The 16,485-nt window shown below is 54.7% G+C and overlaps 1 protein-coding gene across 1 annotated transcript; it reads right to left on the reverse strand.

The window, feature by feature from the left end:
* Positions 1 to 342: 342 nt before the first annotated feature.
* On the reverse strand, positions 343 to 15,986 carry LOC134525894 (tRNA-dihydrouridine(47) synthase [NAD(P)(+)]-like). Its single transcript, XM_063357207.1, has 4 exons — positions 15,815 to 15,986; positions 15,087 to 15,128; positions 14,853 to 14,988; positions 343 to 806 (listed from the first exon to the last, which is right to left on the reverse strand). Exons 1-4 carry the CDS (start codon positions 15,863 to 15,865, stop codon positions 784 to 786), a joined length of 252 nt encoding a protein of 83 aa, XP_063213277.1. The 5' UTR covers positions 15,866 to 15,986; the 3' UTR covers positions 343 to 783.
* Between the last annotated feature and the right edge of the window lie 499 nt (positions 15,987 to 16,485).

The following is a 16,485-nucleotide window of genomic DNA, read 5'->3' on the forward strand; positions in this document are numbered from 1 at the left end:
CTCAGCTGCCTTCCTGCTCTCTATTTCCTTCTCTAATTCCTGCTCTCTCCTATTCCTATTCTCCCTGTCTTGGTACGCGGCTTCTAAACAAGTGCCTAACATTTTACAGACGACTCCCTTATCTTTTCCATCCTTTGTAGGGCCCCTAATGGCTTTCAAGTACTCTTCAACGACTTCCCAATTGGACCAATTATCACCAGCCCATTCCTCTGAGAATTTGGGGCTCGGGTTCACTCCGTGCCTCCCTAAATAATCCGTGATAACTCCTGACATCCTGCCGACTAGGCCAGGTGTCGAGGGCCGAGCCCAGTGAATAACTTCACTTGTAAGAGAGTAGGGAAATGTTTATTAACGTAAAACAGTGATTTAACAAAGTTAGCAGTGAATGCGACAGTGTTTTACGAGATTCGATGCCAGGGCACACTTGATTATTTACTGCATAGAGGCCGGGGTCAGACAAGCTCTCAGGGAGACCCTCCCGTTGAGTCCCGAGGTTCAGAAAGGACCCCCTGGCTTTCTAAACTCCTTCTCAGAGAGGAGTCTGGCTGCGGCTGGATCCAATCCTAGTCCCAGACTTGGTCAACGGTTTATCTCTAAAGGATTCTATATGCGCAATCAATCCTTAGATCCCTTAGCTAAGATTTCAAAGTTTAGCATGCTATTAGTCACTTACCGAGAATCTGTTGCGGCAAGGAATCTCTCGGCCTCGAGGAGAAGAACCTTAAGTGAGCGTCCCCACTCAAGAGGAGATCCTGTCGTGCAGCCGCTGCCGTGCAGGAGAGCTCAAAGGGCTCTTGGGCTGTCCACTGTTTATGGAGTAAGAGAATTGACCTATAGCCATATTCTCATGGGAACAAGATACCCAGGTTCCCACTCCAGACAGGGTTTTGGTTATGTTGCCAGCCATCTCCCACAGTTCAAGTGCGACTCATCACAACTCCCGCTGATGGCCATGGCTTGAGCAGGAGCCGGGGGGGAAAAAGGGAAGAGCACACCGCCACATCTGCCCTTAATGCCTTCTGGCACTGGCAGGGTTTTGGCTCTGCACAGGCACGGCGAGAGGTGGGGAGGAGCTTTTCAGTGGCTCCTGCTGACTCTCGGCATGGCATTGCCAGGGGTGAGGCTGGTCTTCAGGTCACCAAACTTCAGAACCCGTTTTGGCACCGATTCTGGGTGACTGCCCAGCAAGAGGGGCATTGTCCTTATCGGGAGGCTGCGTCCCTCCAGTGCTGGGGTTCAGGGTTAAAGCAACCAGGTCTGTTAGCAACCGGATCATTTTAAATCCTCGTTGGGATCCGGTGCCATGAAACCAATTAAACCTTGCAGTGGATATGGGAAGTTGGGATAAAGCAAAGATGGACCCTCCGGGCTGTGATCCTGCGTGGCTTCCTTAATGAGAGGAACCCAAATGAACACCGGACAAGTTGATATTTTCATGGCTGCTGTTGGATAAAGTTTAGCTGGGAGGACTTTTTAACCTTAAAACAGACGTCTTCAGGTCTGGGCTAAATTATGCCTCCGCAGGCTGTCATTATTTCATGACAGGAGCAGGTCAAAGCTCAGCACCGGAGGCGGTTTTGTGCAGCAGCCCTAAATTTTCGGGAGGGTAGAGGCTTGGTTTGACACATCTGACTGCCATCACCTTCGCTGTAGAGCCACAGGGCGACGCAACAGGGTACCGGTGGCTCTATTGTACTGAACACAAACCTCTCCTTGGTTTTTTTTTGCTTTGTTTTTGTTGGGGGATACGGCGGGTCCGTAGACCCCTTGACAGAAGAGACAGAGATTGCAGTGTACCCATAAGAAGGCCGCGAGTTGCGTCGTATAAGGACAATGTAACAAAAAGGAGAAAGAAGAAGATTGCTTGAGAGAACAAGGAGAGTTAGGCTGTGAGAAAGCCAGATTTTGAGCAATGTGAACAGAATTTCAATAACCAATCGTATTGTAGCTACGAGCGCCTGTGCTATGTAACCTAACCAATTGAATGCGTAGAAAGAACGCGTGAACGGAGCGTGAACAAAAAATTAGATATATAAGAAAGCCAAGTTTGTAATAAAGAGTGAGCTTAACTTAACTCTTCAAGCAGAGTCTTGTCGTTTGTCCGTCCCGACTGAAACGACAATTAGTGACCCCGACGTGATGCTGAGGAAGAAGACGACTGGAAGTAGTCGTGGGGCCGGAGCCCAGTGAAGCTGAAGACAGCGGGCAGAGCTGTTGACGGATCCGGATCATATTTAAGAAGACACCTGCAGTAGGTGAGCCACTGGGGACATGGGAGAGAAGTTAACTAAGGAAGAGCAGACTCTACTCTCCACATGGACGCTGCTGTTGAAGCGGCAGGGTGTAATCCTCCCTGAAGTGACTTTGCGAAAAATGCTATTGTGGGGAAAGGAACAGGGAGTAGAAATAACGTCGGTTACGGCATTTAGTGTAACGCAATGGACGAACCCAGGGCAGACATTATTTGAGAAAGCTACACGTGGCTCAAAACCAGCCATTGAACTGTTAACTACGTGGTGACTTTTGTTAGACACGTTAAAGAACTTTAAGGAGCAGAAAGATTTAGTGGAAGGAAGTGAACAGCTGTCCGCAGCCCCTGAGCCCTTGGCCTTAAAACCTCCCGTTGATGATATGAAGGGGCGGGGGATTGCTGTTAAAGAAAATAAGGGACTGCTCCCGATGAACACAAAAGAGAAACAATATAAGTACGTGTTGCCTCGTGACCAAATAGCAGCTGTAAAAGAGACTCAAAGAGGGCTGGGTGTTATCCACCCTGAAGGACTGGTGCGTCCCTCCGCACCCCTGGCTCCAGCCTTGGGGGAAACAGAGGCATGGCCTTCTCCTCCTATTTCTACTAACCCCATCCCGAGTCTGGGTGTTCCATCCCTGCCACCTGAGTCAGACGATGAGGAGGGCAGTCCTATAACGGGTGAGGAAGGGACTGAAGTGGTGGACTCTGGGGAGCCACCCCCATCGTACACAAGGTGCCCCTGGACGCTTGGGGGCCAATTGGCCAAGGTTTAAGTGCCTTCCTAATAGGAAGATCTAGTAGCACCTTACAAGGCCTCATGGTACATGTTGGAGCATTGATGCTGATTACACAGGACAAATATGTGCCATGGTATCGACAGCTACACCACCTGTGACTATTGAGAAAGGAACTCGACTTGCTCAGTTAGTCCCATTTCAAAGTTGTGTTCCACAAAGGGACAACATTACACGTGGTAATGGCGGTTTTGGTGCTACGGGAAAGCCACAAGTCTATTGGGTGCAGACGGTATCTGGTCAACGCCCACAAATGCACTGTGTTCTTGAACTTAGTGATGCCACTCCCAAGAAGGTCCGAGTGGCTGGATTATGAGACACTGGAGCAGATGTGACGCTCGTTTCTTTAAGGGAGTGGCCTGCTGCTTGGCCATTAACCTCCAGTGCCTTGGGAGTGGCAGGACTCGGAGGGGTTGCCAATAGTTCTATGTCCACTAACCCGATGGTGACTGTAAACTCAGAAGGGCAAAGGGCTACAGTGCGGCCATATGTGACCTCAGCTCCTTTAAACCTCTGGGGAAGGGACTGCTTGGGCCAATGGGGAGTTCGCATAACGACGGATTTTTAGTCGGGGCCACTGTCTTGCAGGGCGTTTCTTGGCCCACTTTAGCTCTAAAATGGCTAACAGAAAAACCAGTGTGGGTTGATCAGCGGCCCCTTAGCCAAGGGAAATGAACGGCCCTGCAGTCTCTGGTAACGGAACAACTTGTTGCAGGACACATAGAGGCCTCACACAGCCCTTGGAATACCCTGGTATTTGTTATCAAAAAGAAATCGGGGAAATGGAGATTGTTGCATGATTTGAGAAAGATTAATGATGTCATGGCAAGAATGGGAGCACTACAACCGAGATTACCTTCGCCTACTATGATACCTATGGGGTGGGAAATTGTTGTAATGGATTTAACAGATTGGTTTTTTACCATCCCTCTGGCAGAACAAGACAAAGAAAAATTTGCATTTACTGTTCCGTCTGAATAACATGGAGCCTACCAAAAGATACCAGTGGAAAGTGTTGCCACAAGGTATGAAAAACTCACCTACAATTTGTCAATGGTTTGTAGCAAAAGCGTTGAGTCCAATCTGTGCCCTGTTCCCATCTGATTACTGTCACCATTACATGGATGATATTCTGCTAGCGGCTGCAACACCGCAACAGTTAGAAAAAATGGAACAGAAAACAGGGGAATCATTGTGTGAATATGGCTTAATAATCGCCCCAGAAAAGGTACAAAGGCAACGACCGTGGTTATACCTGGGAATGAAAGTATGAGCTCAGACAGTCGTGCCACAACCTATCCAACTACAAATAGAAGTAAAAACGTTGAATGGTGTACAAAAATGAGCAGGAATGATTAATTGCATTCGGCCCTATGTTGGTATTCCATCTTCCAAATTACAACCTCTCTTTGCGCTATTAAAAGGTGACACTAATATTTTAGCCCCACAAATGTTAACTGAGGAAGCAAAAAAAGTGGTAGCTGAAATAGAACAAGCTCTTAGTAGTAAACACGTATGGAGACTTGACTTAGCGGTTTCGGTGCAGGCCTTTGTGTTAGTAGATCAATTAGTGCCATTTGCTGTGATTGCTCAATGGTGTGAACAATGGGATGATCCCTTACATGTTTTAAAATAGATTTTTTTGCCCAACAAGACGAAGAAAACAGCCCCTGGTCTATTTGAGCTAATAGCACAAGTTATTATAAAAATTAGAACTCGATGTTCAGAACTGATGGGAAGAGACCCCGAACAGCTTGTAGTCCCTGTCCAGAGGGATTATTTTGAACGGTGCGTAGCTAACAGCACTGCCCTACGAGCAGCCGTGACCAATTATACAGGGCAGGTGAGCTCCCATTTACCTTCACACCCACTGATCAAACTGGGCACCCAAATGGCCTTTGCACAGAAAAATCTCACTCGCAGAAACCCAGTGGAGGGGCCCACGGTGTTCACAGATGGATCAGGAAAAACTGGAAAAGCTGCCATTGTCTGGAGACAAGGAACACAATGGCAACATAAGATCGAACATCAAGAAGGTTCGCCCCAAGTCGTAGAATTACGGGCGATGACCACGGTGTTTCAGAACCTCCCCAGCCCTGTCAACATTGTGACAGATTCGGCTGATGTGGCTGGACTGGTACTAACGTTTAGATAAGGCTGTTTTAGGAGATGTAACCAATGAATTGCTGTTTGGCGTATTGAAACTGTTACGGATAACAATACAAAAGCGACAGCAAGAATATTACGTGATGCATATTAAAAGTCATACCCAGTTGCCAGGATTTATTGTAGAAGGCAATGCACAAGCTGATGCTTTAGTGTCTGCAGTGGCCCTGGGACCTGTGCCCAATGTTAAACAGCCAGCGATAGCATCGCCTAGTTTTTATCATCAGGGATATCGTGCTTTAAAACGTCAGTTTAATCTTAGTAACGCTGAGGCTCGCAATATTATTGCAGCCTGCCCCGATTGTCAAGATCAACATGTACCTATATTTTATGGCACCAATCCACGAGGATTACGTGCTTTACAGCTTTGGCAAACTGATGTCACACATATTACTGAATTTGGCCGTTTGAGGGATATCCATGTATCAATTGATACCTTTTCTTCTGCCCTCGTTGCCACTGCTCACGCTGGAGAATCAGCTCGGGACGCCCTATGCCGTTGGCAGCGTGCATTTTCTGTTTTAGGTGTCCCACCACAGATCAAAACTGATAATGGTCCTGCTTATGTATCGCAAAAAGGAGCTTGTTTTTTACAACTCTGGGGCGTGACACATGTCACAGGCATCCCCCACTCACCCACGGGTCAGAGTATTGTTGAGCGTGCGCACGGTACCCTGAAACGCCTTTTACACAAACAAAAAGGGGGAATGCTAGGGGAAACCCCTGAAGCACGATTAGCTAAAGCTGTATATGTCTTGAATTTTTTGCAGCTTGCTGACGATACTCCTGCTGCGATGCCACCCCTCCTTCGGCACTTTGGTTCTCTGGTGACCCGGGAACGGGTGGGTCCTGGAGCAAAAGTGCTGATGCGGGACCTCAGGACGGGACAGTGGTTGGGCCCGCATGACTTAATCACCTGGGGAAGGGGTTATGCTTGTGTTTACACAGATCACGGACCACGGTGGGTGCCCGCAAGATACGTCCACCTGTATTTGAAGATAACCAGGACGGGGGAACAAAGCGAACCGGCAGGATGACTCCGGCTATCTTGCTCACCATCTGCCTTAACATATTTACTGCACTCTCCTCAAGGGTTTGGATTCCACCTCAACCAAAGAATAATGTATGGGTCACCCTGGCTAACTTAACGGGCCAGGACACGCTTTGTTTGTCAGCCTCATCACCGGAGAATCCCTTCTCAACCTGTCTGGTGGGACAGCCCTTAGACGCCTGGCCTGCGCCGGAGTTTCCGAAGCACTTGACAAAAGGGGGTGAGGTAGTTGATAACTGGGATGTTGGGTACCCTGTCTGCAACACAGTAACCTGCACAGGACCTGTAACACAGTCACCAGATCTGTAACCAGATACCTGTAACACAGGATCTGCAACTCCACATCAACCAATGTCTCTGCATCTACTCCTCACCCTCTTCGCTTGCCAGCAGGAATCTCTCTCATCTGCGGAGACAGAGCATGGCCTGGTCCCCCCCCTCTCATATTAAAGGGGGTCCCTGTAGTTTAGGAAGATTAACCCTACTAACACCAAATATATCTATGATTGAGCAGCACTATAGGCGCCCAAAAGGAAGTGCTCACGCATTCAGAAACAGCTGCGATGACAATGTACAATTTTGGAACCCTGGAGAAATAATCGCGGCATCCTTTTTAGCCCCCAGGGCGGCGTCAGCTAAAGCGCTCGCTGCGCTTAACAAGCTTGGACGTTGGCTGGCTGAGCAATCTAATGCTACTTCTCTAGTTTTGAGTACTTTACTGTTAGATGTAGACTCAGTTAGACATGCCACACTGCAGAATCGAGCTGCAATAGAGTTTTTGTTGCTGGCTCAAAGTCATGGCTGCCAAGATTTTGATGGGATGTGCTGCATGAATTTATCAGACCACTCTCGATCTATTCATGCACGCGTACAAGAGTTGATGGAACAAACGAAAAAGTTAAAAGAAGAGGATGGGTTCTTCTCTCTTGATCACCTTTTGCAAAACCGGGGACTCTCAGGATGGCTGGTTTCAATAGTCAAAGCAGGATTAATAATATTGTTGATAGTTGTAGTTGTGCTAATGATGGTGCCATGTCTCATCTCCCTACTGCAAAGGGCCCTGCAGCAGGTGATGGGGGCGGCATTTGTAGCACAAATACAAAAAGGGGGAGTTGTTGGGGGATACGGCGGGTCTGTAGACCCCTTGACACAAGAGACAGAGATTGCAGTGTACCCATAAGAAGGCCGCGAGTTGCGTCGTATAAGGACAATATAACAAAAAGGAGAAAGAAGAAGATTGCTTGAGAGAACAAGGAGAGTTAGGCTGTGAGAAAGCCAGATTTTGAGCAATGTGAATAGGATTTCAATAACCAATCGTATTGTAGCTACGAGCGCCTGTGCTATGTAACCTAACCAATTGAATGCGTAGAAAGAACGCGTGAACGGAGCGTGGACAAAAGATTAGATATATAAGAAAGCCAAGTTTGTAATAAAGAGTGCGCTTAACTTAACTCTTCAAGGAGAGTCTTGTCGTTTCTCCGTCCCGACTGAAATGACGTTTTTGTTCTTTTCTTTCTTCTAGTGAGCTGCTGCTGGGAGCCGTAGCTACCAACTTCACCTTCCTGCCTAAACACACGGCAAATTCCTACAGATAGGGCTGAGGAGGCCCTTTCCCATGGCGTCGGGTCAAGAGGAGGCGTTAGGACGATGCGTGTCGAGGAACGGGGTTGTTCAGCTGCGCTCTGAAATGAAAGTTTTATGTTTTTGAGAAGTTGCCTTCACGCCCCCAGCATCGGTCCCTGCCACAAGTTACACAGCAGATGGTCTCACACGATCTTGCAGCCAGAGGTGCCTCGCTAACAGAGAGCAATCTGTTTAATGAACAGGATACAGGCCAGGAGGGATCTCTGGCCTCCAGCTCACGGCAGTTGTCCCGGCTCCCCCACGCCACACGCTGTTCACGTAGCGGGAGCGAGAGGCCTCTGTTCCTACCGGGGTGTCCTTGGTAGTGCCAAATCCTCCCCAGTGCCAGGAGGGGATGAACTAACCCAGTCCCTGGGGTCCTGCAGAGCACAGAGAGACCCAGCATCTCGTCATCGGATGTTGTGCAGAATCCCGGCCTTTTCTGGGAGCATGCAGCGGTGGGTACCGTCTCCTCCCGGTGTCACGCACCCAGGGGAAGTGCAGCCCCCTCCGAGGGGGACCCAGAGCTGCTTGTTTCCCAATGAGGAGACTAAAAGACCCGAGAGCAGGATTTGAGGGAGGGCTGGGCAGGGGAGCGTGCCACCGAGGGATGCTGCGTGACCTTCCCTCGCACCCTCCAGGTCCTTGTTCCTGTCTCTGCGTCACTCCAGGCAGCGCAGCACAGGCGACAGTCACAGAGGCATTTGCCGTGTGGCACAAGGAGGCTGCGGGTGCAGCTTCGTCCCCACAAAGCTCGGCTGGACCAACTTGGTCCTTTCGCCCCCTGAAAAATACTGTTGAAAGCAAAAAGCACTTGCACACAGAGCCCTTGGTAGGGGCCGGGGATACCCAGCCCCTCCGAGCCGCTTCCCTCCCCAGCAGGAGCTGGGGGGGCTGTTGGGGGGGCCGTTGGGAGGGGGCGGAGCACAGGGAGCCCCAACATTCCATCCTGGAGACGCCAAAGAGTCCTTAGCAGCGGAGAGACTGAGGGGACCCACCATGGCGCTGCCACCTCCGTGGCTCCCACTGCGCGGCCCCCGTGCTCCCCCAGCGCCCCAGAGCCTTCAGGATTTTGTGCTCCCACAAACCTTCTACCCCCAAGGCAGGGAACGACCCTGACCCGCAGCCCGGGGACGCTCTCGGGGCCAAGAGCGCAGGAGGTGACCATGGCTCCTGTCTCTCTTCCAGGCGCAGCCACCCTGTTCCCACCGCCCGGGCAGCAGCTGCTCTTCCCCACGGCCTGGGCACCCCCAGTGGGGGCGGCCCCACAGGCCCCACCTCCAGGTATGGCACCCCTGTCCCCTCTGCCACCCCAACACCTTTTCGCACCCATGAAACCTGGGCACCTTCAGCCTCCCCCTCCCCTCTCCATGGTCACCTTCACCATCCCACCTCCCCTGTTCCCCCCCCGGCAGTTCTGGCACGGGGGCTCAGCAAGCCCGGCTGAGTGTCCCTGCCCTCGCCTGCCCAGTGAATCCCAGTTCCTGAGAATTTCCACAATACTTGGGGCCACCTCTCGGGGACAAGAGCGCAGGAGGTGACCGCCGGCCATGGCTCCTGTCTCTCTTCCAGGCGCAGCCACCCTGTTCCCAACCCCCGGGCAGCAGCAGCCATTCCCTGCAGCCTGGGCACCCCCAGTGGGGGCGGCCCCACAGGCCCCACCACCAGGTATGGCACCCCTGTCCCCTCTGCCACCCCGACACCATCAGCACCCTGATGGCCATGGGGGGCGGCTCGGCGGGTGCCCCGGAGGGTGCCCCCGGCCCAGCACGGCTCCCTCCCACCCACACAGGGCTGCACAGGGCCCCATGCGGCTGCTGCTGCTTTTACCCGCGCTTCTTCCACGTCGAGTGGACCCCCACCAACGGGCCTGCGCCACCCACTACCATCCTCGGACACGGCACCGCTGCTCCACCAGGCGCTGCCCTGTGGGGCCCCGGGGGCTGCGGGACCCTCCCGGCCTGGGCAGCCCCTGGCACCCCCCAGGGACAACACCCACTGCCCCAACTGACGCAGCTCCCAGCCTACGGCCACCAGGGCACAGCGGTGCCCGCAGTCCCCCCGCTGCTGCTCACCTCCATCCCCGGACGCCAGCACCTCAAGGCCACCTACTTGGGGGCACCCCCTGCCAGCCGCGTCCCCACGGGCACCTACTTCCCCCCCAGCCCTGCTGCTGCCCCCCACAAAGAAGCTCCTGGTGACCTGGGTTCCAACACTGAAGTCATCGAGGACATGCTCCTCCAAGAGCCCCTCTGGCTCTTTTTTTCCTCCTTGGACACGGTCGAGGTCTCCCAGGACCCTGACACCACCATCACCACACCTGGGGACCCCGGTGGCATCATCAGAGAGGGGAGGGCGGTGGCCCCAGCACCCACCCAGCTGCCAACGTCCATCCCTGCCTTCGAGAACACCAAGGAATGGTCCTCAGAGACCAACAGCTCCAGCAGGGCCTCCCGTGTGCAGACACCCCTGGGCAGCGACATCTCCTCGAGCACCATCAGCTCCCCAAAGAGCAACATCTCTCCCTGGAGTGACATCTCCCCAGAGCTCACCTTCTCCCCAAAGAACATCACCTACTCAGAGCAGGACATCTCAGAGTACGACAGCATCTCGCTAATGACTGACACCTCCTCGAGCAGCAACAACTCCTGGGAGAGCGACGTCCCCCACAGCCAAGCCCTTGGGGACGCAGCCGGCCACCTTGAGAGCAATGTCCCCAGGAGCCCCTCTGCTGTCCCCAACAGCCAAGCCCTCGGGGACACAGCTGGCCACCTTGCAGTGCCCCAGGAGGTGCCTGTCAAGTACTTCGGCGTGGAGGTGACCCGGAAGGCCGTCGTCGTCCTGGAAGATATCTTCTCCAGGACGAAGTCCCAGGAGTCGTGCGGGGACACGGGGATGGAGCTGCCGCCAGCCCAGCCTGCCATGGCGGAGAAGCGGGGGACGAAGCGGGGGACAAAGCAGGGGACGAGCTCCCCGTTGCTGCCACCCAGGAAGCGCAGGGCTCTGGCAGACAGGCCGGGGGTGGTGGGGGGGAAGAGACGCCCCCCAGCGAGGAGACGCAGATGAAGGGGCGCGGGGGGGGGGTGCATTTGGGGAGTGGGGGGAGGGTCGTATTTAGGGGAGGGGGGTGGGGGGCAGATTTAAGGGAGAGGACTGTATCTAGGAAGGGGTAGTGTGTTTGGGGGGGGTGCGGAGAGGGACATGTTTAGGGGAGGGGGGGTTAGAGTAGCTTCGATAGGGCCTTTTCTCTCCTGTTTTTCCATTAAAAGTTGTAGCGGGCAGTGTGTTTGGGGAGGTGGGTGTGTTTAGGGGAGGCAGGTATATTTAAAGGGGGTGTAGTGTATTTTGAGAGATGGGGGGCTGAGTTTAGGGGAGAGGGATGCATTTGAGGGGAGGTTAGAGTAGCTTCGATAGGACCTTTTCTCTCGTGTTCTTCCATTAAAAGTTGTTTCTCCAGTCCTGCTCCGTGCCTGTCTGGGAGGGGAGGGAGCGCGGGGGACAGCGGGAATCGGCCCCCACCAGGTGCCACAGCCCCACACGGGACCCCGAAGGGCACCGAGCCCCCCCCCAGGGCCGAGTCACCACCAGTGGGGTGGCAGTGGCGGAGGGGGACTCCCCTGACCCCTTCCCCAGGGGCAGCCAGGACAGACGGGTCCCCGCCGGACCCACGGACACGGCCCCACGCAGAAAGCAGCACGGAGCCCCCGGGTCCGGTGCACAGAAGGTGCGCGGGGGAGGTCCCCGGTCCCCGTCGGGGCACCCCCAACATCGGGGGCTGAGCCCCTGCCCCAGGGCAGCCCCAGGGACGCCGCTGGGGCAGGGGGAGCTGCTGCGGGCCCCGGGCGGGCGCAGTCCCCTTGGCCTCGGCAGGGCCCAGCACAGCTCCCGGCACCGCTGCTGCTCCGCGTCCGGCCTCCCAACCCCCCGCCCCGAGCACCCTCCTGCACCCAAAACTCCCGTCCCCTGCAGCAGCTGCACCGCCACCGCCCGCAGCTCTCGGGGGCCGCGGGGAGCTGCTCTGCGCCAGACAAGGAGCAAAAGGGAAGAGAAAGACCAGAACCCAAACTGCAGGGCTGACCACGAGTTAAAGCGTGTTCTTAAGGGCATTCTCCAAGGGCCTCTTGGGCACAGAGAGACTTGGGGCATCAACCACCTCTCGAGGACGCCTGTTCCAGGGTTTGACCGCCCTCTTGGTGAAAAAACGCTTCCTAATGCCCAGGCTGAACCTCCCCTGGCGCGGCTTTGAGCCACTTCCACGCATCCTGTCCCTGGATGCCCCGGAGAAGAGCTCAGCACCTCCCTCTCCACGTCCCCTCCTCAGGAAGCTGCACAGAGCCACGAGCTCGCCCCTCAGCCTCCTGCTCTCCAGACGAGACCAACCCCCAGCGCTCACACGCTCCTCAGAGGACATGCCTTCCAGCCCTGTCACCACCGTGCTTGCCCTCCTCTGCACCATCCGAGGACCTTCCCACCCTTCTCCAATGGTGGGGCCCAGCACCGCACACAGTGCTCCAGGTGAAGCCGCGCCAGCGCTGAACACAGCGGGACAATCCCCTCCCTTGGCCGCCTGCTTCTACTGTCTTTGATGCCCCCCACGATGCGTTTGCCCTCTTGGTGCCAGGGGACACTGCTGGCTCCTCCTGAGCTGCTCACCACCCCCACACCCCTTTCTGCAGGGCTGCTCCCCAGACGCACCCTCCCATTCCCACTGGTGCCGCCGTTACTCCCTCCCTCCCACCTGCAGAACGCGGCACTTGGACTGCTTCAATTTCACGCCCCTCAGGATTGCCCAACGCTCCAAGCCATCTAGAGCCTTCTGCAAGGCCTCCTGGCCCTCAACACACTCAACAGCACCTCCCACTTTGGGATCACCAGCAACCTTCCTAATGGGGCATTCACCTCCCAAAATCCAGGGGAGCAACTCTGCCCACCCTTTTTCTGACAATTTGAAACTCAACCATTTCATGATGTCTGCAGCCGAGACCTTCCCGTCTCCCACGAGTCCTTCTCTGCTCACAACCACCAGGTCTCGCAGGGCATCTTTCCTCGATGGCCCCCCGAGCGCTGCCGACAAGAAGTTCCCATCTCCCACAAACTGCAGGAACTGCCCAGCCCTGCTCCTCACAGCACCAGGGGCTTCCCACATGCTGTCTGGGGAGATGAAATCTGCCAGAAGGAGAAGGGCTCCTGACACAGAGGTGTCTCCTCATCCCCTACAGATTCAGAGCAACATCTTCTCTGCGTTCAACACCTCCCCAAAGAGCAACATCTCCTTTGAGAGTGACATCTCAGGGCACGACATCTCTCCAAAGAGTGACACCTCCTTGGGGCGCGACATCTCTGCAGAGCGCAACATCTCCTCCAAGAGCGACACCTCCCCAGAGCACAATTTCTCCCCAGAAAGCGACATCTCAGAAGACAACAGCTCAGACCGCAACATCATCTCCCTAAAGAGTGACACCTTCTGGAGCATCGACAACCCCTGCGAGAGTGACATCTCCTGGGAGAAAGATGTCCCCAGCAGCACCTCTGCTGTCCCCCACAGCCAAGCCCTCGGGGACAAGGACAGACACCTTGCAGTGCCCCAGAAGGTGCCTTTCGAGTACGCGCTTGTTCCGTGGCCTTCCCTTGTGACGAATAGCAGATATGGGGACGAGATGGTACTACGGAACTGATAAGCGGCCTACACGCTACCCAAGCCAACATTTCCTCAAATGTTGATGAAATGCTGTCCTTTGTGCGAACTTTGCTCACCACAATGTACCAAAACACACCTCCATCCCGGAGGCTATCCGCCCCCGAGGGGTGAACACTCCTCCTTGAATACATTAATCATAATAAAAGTACGTATGACTAAAGTCACTCAAACTCCACTTTGAAGATAAAAAAATAGTATAAAAATAGCCCAAGAGAGAGGGGATGCCAGGGAAGACACCATCGCGAAGAATTCCACCGCTGATTTCCGGGATCAGTCGACGGGCTGAGCCTTTCTTCCCCCCCATAGGGACGCCTTTGAGTAAGACTTCAATTACACCGAGCGCTTTCTCGGGGACTTAGAAATTTCTCTAGAGAATCTCTACCCTACATTTATAGCCAGGCTGTATCATTTATAATTTTGTCGCGCGTTTTGTATACTTAACAATATCTTTGTTTGCACGTGCTTTGCAGACAGTGTATTTATCACCGGCAATCCTAAAGAACCTGTATATCTGTTGTTTAAATAAACTGCACTGTTTCAGTAGCTGGTCGTTTCGGCGTCTCACTGAACGCGACCAAAACTTGAGAGAAGCCGTGCTAGTTCAGGAGCACGACTAGACTGAAGGTGCAGCCCACTATTAGTGTATCCAAATCGTAACAGTTTAATACATATTAAACGCGATTGGACTGATAGTGCTGAATTGGGCATCACTCAGAATTTAAACCCAGCCGCACCTGGCCTCCCACCTCGGTGAGGAGTGTTAGAACGCAAGGGGGTTTATCTTCTGCCAAAACCGCTTGGCCCCGTTTCACGTAACAACTTCCCATATCCACTGCAAGGTTTAATTGGTTTGATGGCACCGGATCCCAACAAGGATTTAAAATGATCCGGTTGCTAACAGACCTGGTTGCTTTAACCCTGAACCCCAGCCTGGAGGGACGCAGCCTCCCGATAAGGACAATGCCCCTATTGCTGGGCAGTCACCCAGAATCGGTGCCAAAACGGGTTCTGAAGTTTGGTGACCTGAAGACCAGCCTCACCCCTGGCAATGCCATGCCGAGAGTCAGCAGGAGCCACTGAAAAGCTCCTCCCCACCTCTCGCCGTGCCTGTGCAGAGCCACATTTGGTCATCGTGTCTGGAAACGCTCCCTCCAGCTACCAGAGGGGGACAGGTTGCATGAATTCAAGCAGCAGCTTTTCTCCTCAGAAGCGAGTTATCATTTCTTTGGTTCTCAAGATGATAGCACCCACCCGCACCCCAAAAATTACCTTCGGCGTGATGCCGTTTGAGGAGAGCCCACTGGGAGGACTGGCCCTGAAGCAGGTTTGTGCACGCAGTCGTCTCTCCACGGGTGACGTCTGCCCCAAAGCGCTCGCATAGCCTTCGGAAAGGGAGGTTACCGCCCTGAAAGAGACAGCAGAGAGATGGTTTGTCAGGAGATTTGCTCTGTTCCAGATGTGGCAATGGCAAATTTGGACAAAAGGAGAGAATTATCCACCTACCGTGGTCAGCGGAGCCAAGTAGAGCTTGCCTTGGATTTCCAGCTAGAAAACAAGAAGGATGGAGGAGCACGTTAGGAGAGCTGAAGCAGCAGTGGTTAAACAGAAGGATATTCCAGGTAGCAATTGTAGCACTTGCCTTGGCTAAATGTCAGTGGGAAACCCAGGAAATCACTGGTTTTTCTTTGAGAGCCCCAACTATTCCAAGAGAATGTATCACTTGGAGAAAAGAACCAGAAACTGGAACCGCTCCGTTTGTTTTCAGTGCTCGGCTTGGAGGAAACTCAAAGCAGTTACAGATCTAGAGGGATGCAAGACTGGCTAAAGGATGAACACGGAGAGGGGCCAGAACTGCTCCAAGCACCCGTCGCTCCCCGGGTGATGTTGGGTGCCCCACGAAACGCTCCCAGGAAGCCGACTGCTGTAACGTGCTGCAGAAGGGCAGTGACGTACCCACTTGAGGGGACATTTTAGCACTAGCGCTTCAGGGAAGCTGACGCTTTACTTGTCCCGCTCAGCTCATCCTGCTTCACCCTCTCCCAGGCAGCCAACGGAGCTGGTTTTGCCGGCGCAGCCCCCTGCTACGCGCTCCCTGCTGGGAGCCTGCCCTGGTGCGGCTCTCTCTTCAGTGTGCTTCCCTAGACTTCCAGATCAATACAGCCCTGGAGGGCTCACCGGGGTCCCAAATCCCCCACCCCAGAGCAGCGCAGAGCAGGGCCCCCGCACCCTACCTGCGTTACCCACGGGCACAGCCTGCTCTGCTCGTAGCGCTTGGGCTTCATACACGGCCTGCTCTTCTTCTGCCCCCGGGCCCACTTCCGCTCCACGGGCTCCTTCTCCGCTGCTCCACCATCCTCTCGGCTTTCCCCGTCCTGACCGAGGTCCTCTGACTTCACCCGTTTGGCGGGGGGCTCGCTCTGGCAGCTGCCGACCTCCTCCTCCTCCTCGACCTTCTCTTCCTCCTCCTCCTCCTCCTCGTCCCCGCCGCTGGGCTCGGCCCGGGCCCGCAGGTAGGCATGGAACTGCTCCTTGGAGGCGAGGAACCTACAGAAACATCACACCCCTGTCACCCCAGCCACGGGGGGAGCGGTGTGACAGGGCCATGGGGGACAGGGGGCTGCTGGGGGGACAGCGGGGCCGGGCATGTACTGGGGGGGCAGTGCAGAGGCTTGGCATGTACCGGGAGGGGGTTATGGGGGGGCCGTACACGTAGTGGGGGGGTTATGGAGGGCCCTGGCCCCTACCAGGGGGGTTATGGAAGGGCCATACCTGTACCCGGGGGGTTATGGGGAGGTCTGCGCATGTACTGTGGGGGTTGGGGGGGGCCTGGCACGTACCGAGGGGGGTTAGGAGGGGGCCCGGGCACGTACCGGGGGGCCGGCGGGGCAGGGCCGGGGCCGGG

This window comes from Chroicocephalus ridibundus, chromosome 21, assembly GCF_963924245.1.
Source record: "Chroicocephalus ridibundus chromosome 21, bChrRid1.1, whole genome shotgun sequence".
Classification (NCBI taxonomy): Eukaryota; Metazoa; Chordata; class Aves; order Charadriiformes; family Laridae; genus Chroicocephalus; species Chroicocephalus ridibundus.

Coding starts and splice junctions, on each gene's coding strand:
- LOC134525894 (XM_063357207.1), bottom strand. CDS start 15,865: ATGAAGCCCAAGCGCTACGAGCAGAGCAGGCTGTGCCCGTGGGTAACG. Junction 14,989..15,086: donor ACTTGGCTCCGCTGACCACG/GTAGGTGGATAA, acceptor TGTCTCTTTCAG/GGCGGTAACCTCCCTTTCCG. Junction 807..14,852: donor CAAACGGCATCACGCCGAAG/GTAATTTTTGGG, acceptor CTCCATAAACAG/TGGACAGCCCAAGAGCCCTT.